Source organism: Podarcis muralis, chromosome 6 (genome assembly GCF_964188315.1).
Source record: "Podarcis muralis chromosome 6, rPodMur119.hap1.1, whole genome shotgun sequence".
Classification (NCBI taxonomy): domain Eukaryota; kingdom Metazoa; phylum Chordata; class Lepidosauria; order Squamata; family Lacertidae; genus Podarcis; species Podarcis muralis.
Window position 1 is genome coordinate 3,540,261 of NC_135660.1, and position 7,763 is coordinate 3,548,023.

Sequence of the window (7,763 nt, forward strand, 5' to 3'; positions counted from 1 at the left end):
TTTTACCCACAGCGCCACCTGCGTCCCTAGTAAATGTTAGGAATTACTAAATGCTTGAAGTCTTCACTTGGGGGGGGGGGGAGACAGTGTCGCAGTGTAAAATAAAAATATGCAGTTTAAGCTTGTCTGCCAGACCAGGGCATCGTCGGACGGGAGGGTGGGAGGGGTAGAGAGCTGTTAAGACGTACAAAGTTGTTGATGGTCAACACATGAAGAAAGACCTTTGAATTTGCTGAAATTCAAAGGTTAAGCTTCTTCTAGTATGGAAATGGAATTATGGGGAAAGTTCACCTGTTCACATTCTATCTGTCGGACACTGTATTACGTGAGTGGCCATTAAAAAAAAATGGGGGGGTGGCCATCCACTCCACCTGCAAAATAATTCACTTCTATATCAACTTGTTCATTCCCCAGGTGAGGGACCACCTGCTAAATAAACCACAGAAGCGAATTCAAGTCCCGTATCCAGGAGGGACAAAGCATTTATTAAAATCATTGCAATAGCACAGCCTTGCCAACCAGCTGCTCAGTTACTTCTTATGACCTGTAACCTTTCCTGATGTATGTAGAAGGGTGTTTATGTTTTAAGAATATTCAGATGTTTTATGAATCTTTGTTTGAACGGCTATAAAAGCTGTGTTCTGATTTGCTGATAACACAACTAGCAGCTGATCACACAACGGTATACTTGATTGATTGATTGATTGATTGATTGAACGACATTCTATTCGAGTAGCAAAAAAATAAAAGGGAAGAAAATCTTACACCGTCCCAATTTGACACTGGTGTAATAGTTTCAGAATACAGAAAGGCATATTCAGACATTCGGCAGCTTTTGTACAGGCGGCAGCAGGGCTTCTAAAGTCACGGCAGGCCAAGCCAGCAGGGGTGGGTGCCTGAATTTGCATTGCAGTTTAAATTCCCTGCCTGCTCTGCTATCACTGGAACCAGTTAGGTAATGAAAGAAAGCATATAGGCAATGAAAATTATAATTGAAATTATAAATACTGCTATAATTAGAATTACAGACCAAAGACAGTAATTGCAACTCTGTGTTGGGGCTGAGGACCCTGTGGAGGATGGGGCTAAAGACCCTGTGGATGATGGGGCTGAAGACCCTGTGAATGATGGGGCTGAGGGCCGTGGGAATGATGGGGCTGAAGACCAGGGGAATGATGGGGCTGAGGACCTTGTGAATGATGGTGCTGAGGACCATGTGAATGATGTGGTTGAGGATCGTGTAAAAGATAGGCTTGGTTTTTCTATCTGTATAATGGTCGCCGGATACCCTGTGCTTTGGGGTTTCCCAAGGTGTTCTGCTTGCTTCGACCGCCCTTGTTGCCCTTTGTGGATTCCCAGTTGGCACCCTTCACAAAACTCGCGCTTATGCGGACCACCCTCGTGACAGACCACCTTAGAGAGCTGACTGCGGTCAACCTGCTCCCCATAGCAACTCTCCCTGATGTCGAGGATCAAGTCTTTCAAGATGTCGGCAACGTCGTCCTCGGAGAACCGTGGCTGTTCGTACGTGTCCAGAGAGCATTCGTGGCACCGTTGACCCAAGGGCTTCATCTTGACATGTCCTCGCCTCTCAGAACTCTCCCATTGCATGTGGAACAGGATAAGAACTTGGTATGAGGACCAGCTGTGCCAGCATCCAGAACAGGTAAATCTGGCAGGGAGAGAGGGAGGGATGATGGGAGGGGGAGCAAGCAGAATTTGGTACTTTTATTGAGGCTCTCCTGAAGAGTGGACCTCAGGAGAACCCTACATGGAACCCTGGAGAACCACAGCTGGCCAGGGGAGACAGCACAGTTCTAGATGGACCAATGCTCTGATTCAGGAAAAGGCAGCTCTCTATGTTCCTGCTCATTATAAAAATATTAGCTATCTGGTAGAAGCTTTTTTGTGTGTGCCTGTTGTCTTTTTTTTTTTAGACAGCAAAAAAAAAGTAGAGACATCACCTTGCCAACAAAGGTCCGTATAGTAAAAGCTCTGGTTTTCCCAGTAGTGATGTATGGAAGTGAGAGCTGGACATAAAGAAGGCTGATCAAAAGAATTGATGCTTTTGAATTCTGGTGCTGGAGGAGACTCTTGAGAGTCTGCAAAAAGATCAAACCTCTCCATTCTTAAGGAAATCAGCCCTGAGTGCTCACTGGAAGGACAGATCCTGAAGCTGAGGCTCCAATACTTTGGCCACCTCATGAGAAGAGAAGACTCCCTGGAAAAGACCCTGATGTTGGGAAAGATGGAGGGCACAAGGAGAAGGGGACGACAGAGGATGAGATGGTTGGATAGTGTTATCGAAGCTACAAACATGAGTCTGACCAAACTGCGGAAGGCAGAGGAAGACAGAAGTGCCTGGCGTGCTCTGGTCCATGGGGTCACGAAGAGTCAGACACGACTAAACGACTAAACAACAACAACAAAGAAGCTTTTTTGTTTTGTTTTACCTTCCATGAGCATGCTCCTGAAATGCTTCCATCCACCCAGGTTCCACCCTGTGGAATTCAATCCTGCGATCCATTGTCAGCCTCCAGAGATCATTTGGCTTCGCCTCATGCATCTGCTTCTTAAAAACCCGTCTCCAAAAATCCATCGTGAGCCTATTCATGTTTCTTTTCCGATCGGGGTTGCTGAATGACAAAGGTGATTGTGGTCTTTTTTGCAGAGGCCAGAATGGGATGCAGTGAGAAGGTGGGTGCCGTTTGTGATTCCCTGCTTTGCTTTCCTCACTCTCACAAGCTGACCGGTCCGTACGTTTGCCAAACGAAACTCAGCCAAGAGTTAACAACAGCAGAGGTTCAAAGTCAACTGCGAGGACTTTGGGACAACTCTTTCTGTAGTTTCCAGGTGGCATGGATAGCCAACAATAGCATTTATTACCTGTTTAGTTTACTTGCAATACAATAGTATATAGCGTACTTCCGTAGTGGCCAAGGTAACATTTCTAAGCTTCTTTGTATATTATTTTGTGTTTTAGCTAATAGCTCCAATGAACATTACACTTGCTGTTTGTTAACTGCCTTTATCCTTCCTCCAAAAATTATCAAGCAATATGTCACTGGACGCAGGTGGCGCTCTGGGTTAAACCACAGAGTCTAGGGCTTGCCGATCAGAAGGTCAGCGGTTCGAATCCCCGCGACGGGGTGAGCTCCCGTTGCTCAGTCCCTGCTCCTACCCACCTAGCAGTTTGAAAGCACGTCAAAGTGCAAGTAGAAAAATAGGTACCGCTCCGGTGGGAAGGTAAATGGCGTTTCCGTGCGCTGCTCTGGTTCACCAGAAGCGGCTTAGTCATGCTGGCCACACGACCCAGAAGCTGTACTCCGGTCCCTCGGCCAATAAAGCGAGATGAGCGCCGCAACCCCAGAGTCGGCCACGACTGGACCTAATGGTCAGGGCTCCCTTTGCCTTTATGTCACTGGTGGTTTCAATTCTTTCTTGTTATTGTGTTTTAAAAGCTGTGGTGGTTGAAGAAAGTAATGCTTTCAGATACCAGTACAGTCGTACCTTGGGTTACAGAGGCTTCAGGTTACAGACGCTTCAGGTTACAGACTCCGCTAACCCAGAAATAGTACCTCAGGTTAAGAACTTTGCTTCAGGATGAGAACAGAAGTTGTGCTTCGGCAGCGCGGCGGAAGCAGGAGGCCCCATTAGCTAAATTGGTATCTCAATTTAAGAACAGTTTCAGGTTAAGAATGGACCTCCGGAACGAATTAAGTTCTTAACCCGAGGTACCACTGTATACCTGGAAACTGCAGGAGAGGAGAGTTCCCTGGGAAGCTCAACTCCTGCTTCCTAGTTTCCCATTGGGGCACCTGGTTGACTACTGTGAGAACAGGATCCTGGGCTAGAGGGTTACCCATTTTCCCAATCCAGCACGCTCTTTTTTATGTTTTTACACTCCTTTCTTTTAAAATCTACTTTTGTTGCCCTGGGGAGACAGAGAACCTTGCTCCATTTTAATTGCGCAAAACTAAACGTCCTGGTTGGGACGCAGGTGGTGCTGTGGGTTAAACCACAGAGCCTAGGGCTTGCCAATCAGAGGGTCGGCGGTTTGAATCCCCGCGACAGGGTGAGCTCCCGTTGCTCAGTCCCTGCTCCTGCCAACCTAGCAGTTCAAAAGCACGTCAAAGTGCAAGTAGATAAATTGGTACCGCTCCGGCAGGAGGGTAAACGGCATTTCCGTGCGCTGCTCTGGTTCACCAGAAGCGGCTTAGTCATGCTGGCCACACGACCCGGAAGCTGTACGCCGGGCTCCCTCGGCCAATAAAGTGAGATGAGCGCCACAACCCCAGAGTCAGCCACAACTGGACCTAATGGTCAGGGGTCCCTTTAAAAGGTAAAGGTAAAGGTACCCCTGCCCGTACGGGCCAGTCTTGCCAGACTCTAGGGTTGTGCGTGTTGGTTTCTGTTTTCCTTCACTGTGCAGCGAAAGGGCTTGTCACGAGACAGGTGTTTACATTCCACAGTCTGTACTGTTGGAGTTTCTCACGGGAAAGGGAGACTGGATGTGACGTACACTGGTTTCCTGTTTTTCACTGTGTGATTCTCTCCAAGCTGTCGAGGAGAGAGGATGCATTTTCTGCTCCGGCAGAGGCAAGATGTCTTTCTGTAATATAACTGCTTTGAACTGTAAATAAAGCAATATAGAGTATGTAGTACGTACTCCTCATCCTTCCGCTGGGCACAGAACTCTGCTTTACACCAACACGTGGTTATGGGCTCCAGAAGTCGAATCGGAGTGCCGGCAAAGGATCGGAATGCAGAGGGACAGATCGGATTGGAATCTGCTCTGCGCGTAAACATGATTGATGAGGTATGTACTACTGCTCCGGGCAGCCTGCCAGCTTCTAGTTAATGGCTTTATGGCTGGACTTTGAACTTTTAAAGCCGTTTTGCCGGGAATAGGCAAAAGGCTCCCAGGCTCACGTTACTATGCTGGGGAAATCGAAAGTAACTTTTAAGTGCGCTTTTGGAATAAGGCAGCTGCAGCAGTGACGCAGCAAGATTTAAAGCAGCATATATAACGCTGAAGGCTAATGCCAGAGTCATGATGGCCCTTCAGGATGCTTGTAGGATTCCTAAGCTCAACAAGAAAAATTATGCGGACTGGGTTCAGTATGCAGAGGCAATTCTGCGGAAAGAGGGTTTGTTTGAGGTGATTACAGAAACCCCCCCAGCTCCAGTTACAGATGCATGGAAAGCTAAGGATTCCAAAGCACGGGGAACGCTTACATTGATAGTATCCCCAGAAGAGCTCTGTCTATTGCGTGATAAGACCTCAGCCAGAGAAATTTGGGAATCTTTGAGAGAGGCTCACTTAAGGACAGAAGCTGGATCTACTATGTTTTACTTCAACAAGCTGCATAATATGGCTCTTGCTGAAGGTGGAGATGTGCGTTTACATCTGATGGAGATGCAAAATCTGAGACATGAGCTGCAACAGAGAGGACTCAACTTTCCAGAGGCTGTGTATTCTTTCATGATACTACAATCTTTGGGTTCAGGTTGGGAGTCTGTTGCAACCCAGATTGCTGTGCAACCAACAGCTCAGCTGACAGTGGACTTTGTTACTGCCGTGATTTTAAATGAAGCGGATCGCCGGGGTGCTAGCTGCATGGGCAAGGGGGAGTCTTCACAGACGTCATCCCATAGTGCAGTGGAACCACCAGATGGCGCCAAAGCTTTGAAGGCAGTGAAATGCTACTCGTGTGGACGTCTAGGCCATATGAAGAGGGAATGCAGATATCCCAAGGCCAAGACAGAGCAGCGCAGCGAAAGCTCATCGCGCGGAAAAGGCCGAGGCAAAGGCAAAGGTCCGGTGTCTAGGACAACGCAGCACAAGGCTATGGTTTCACGCTTCACTCCAAAGGTTGCAGAGGTCCAGAAGACGTCTAGATCTTTCTTCGTTGTTGATTCGGCGGCGACCCACCACATGTGCAACGACAAGAGACTGTTTGTGTCTTTTACACCGCAGGAAGGTGCTATTCACCAGGCGGATGACCACACTATTCCCAGTAAAGGCTACGGAACTGTTGTTCTTCAGAGTTTGGACTTATCGATACAGAATGTCCTTTACGTGCCAGACGCCAAACATAATCTTCTCAGCGTAGGACAGCTAATTGAGCGGAACATTGACGTGTCCTTTAAGAACAAGAAGTGCATCATCACAAAGAAAAATGACTATGTATTGTATGCTGAATATGTTGATCGTTTGTTTGTTTTGTATTATGATAATGTTGTGCAGGATGACACTTGTTGCATTGCAGGTTCTAACAAAAGTTTGCATGCAGAATGTATTCATGATTTTCATCGAAAATTTGGTCATTTGCATTTTGAGGCAGTATCTAAAATGCCTGCCTTGGTTGAAGGTATGACTATTAAACCCTGCAAGTACCACATGAAGTGCAAAGCATGCGCAGCAAACAAGGTGAAAATGGCTGCGAAAGGTAAGGTGTCTAGTAGGCAAGCTACGGAACCATACCAAATTGTTCATGCTGATTTGGTTGGACCACTATCGCCCTCTTTAGGTGGAAATAGGTACTTCATGGTTCTCATTGACGCATTTTCGAGGTATATTTTTGTGTACAATCTCAAGCAGAAATCAGAGGCTTTTCCTAGGTTCAAGGAATTCTGTGCTTGGTTGGAAAATGTGCATGGTAAGAAGATAAAGACTCTTTTCAGTGATCGCGGGGGAGAATTCACTTCTCAGCAGTTTGAAGCTTTTCTGACTGAGAAAGGAATTCAACACGATTTGTCTAGTCCTCGCTCGCCATGGCAGAATGGACTTGCGGAACGGGCAAATCAGACATTGCTTCAAGGGTTAAAAACCTTGCTGCATGATGCCAATCTTCCAGAGAGTTATTGGGCCGAATCTCTCTCGTGTTTTGTTTACAGTTACAATCGCAGGTTATCTTCAGCGATTGGTTGTACCCCCTATGAGAAGATGTTTGGCAAGAAGCCATACATCAAACACATGAAAATATTTGGTTCTGACATGTGGGTTCATTCACCACAAAACTCCAAGTTAGACAAGCGTGGATTGCATGGTATCTTCCTAGGTTATCAGAAAGGGTCTTACAGAATAATGATGACTGACTCTAAGACAATTAAGCTCACGAGAAGTGTTGAGTACAATGCAAAGTGGGGGGAGAATGTGGGAATTTTCCAATGTTATCCTGATGACAGTGATGAGACTGAGGATAGTCAAAAGCAACCACAACAACCCACTGATGAAGGTTCTGAGTCTGAATCTGAAACTGAATCGGGTGATTCAGAGGATTTCAAGAGTGCGAAAGCCTCTATGCGACCCTCTGAATGCTCTGATCGAGAAGAATTGGAGGAACCATTGTTCACAATAGGTCGTTTTTCTCCTAAGAAGGAAGAGGAGAGTGTTGAAGACTTAAGGCTAATTCGTAGGTCACAAAGAGCCACAAAAGGCAAACCTCCAAAGAGATTTGCTGATGAATTTGCTACGATAGCAGTAACAGCTGTTAAAAGCTCCAAGAAGGTATTTGAACCTTCAAGTTTCCAAGAAATCCAGGGTTTGGATTCAAAGGAAGCTGAGCCATGGTTAAATGCCATGAAGGCTGAGCTTGATTCCTTGGAAAGGAACAAAACATGGGAGCTAGTTCCAGTAGTTCCAGGAATGAAACTGCTTGGAAGCAAATGGGTCTTCAAAGCGAAGACAGATCAAAATGGCAAGATAGTCAGACACAAAGCCAGATTGGTAGCCAGAGGTTTTGCACAGGTACCAGGTG

At 46.5% G+C, this 7,763-nt stretch overlaps 1 protein-coding gene across 1 annotated transcript; it reads right to left on the minus strand.

Annotated features, from left to right (window-relative positions):
- Positions 1 to 762: 762 nt before the first annotated feature.
- LOC114598180 (receptor-transporting protein 2-like) lies at positions 763 to 5,981 on the minus strand. The gene is made up of 2 exons (XM_028731892.2): positions 2,454 to 5,981; positions 763 to 1,672 (listed from the first exon to the last, which is right to left on the minus strand). Exons 1-2 carry the CDS (start codon positions 2,612 to 2,614, stop codon positions 952 to 954), a joined length of 882 nt encoding a protein of 293 aa, XP_028587725.2. The 5' UTR covers positions 2,615 to 5,981; the 3' UTR covers positions 763 to 951.
- Positions 5,982 to 7,763: the final 1,782 nt, after the last annotated feature.

Excerpts from the sequence above, each read along its gene's own strand:
- LOC114598180 (XM_028731892.2), bottom strand. The coding sequence starts at position 2,614 with ATGAATAGGCTCACGATGGATTTTTGGAGACGGGTTTTTAAGAAGCAG. Across the intron at positions 1,673-2,453 it reads CAGGAGCATGCTCATGGAAG|ATTTACCTGTTCTGGATGCT; the intron begins GTAAAACAAAAC and ends TCTCCCTGCCAG.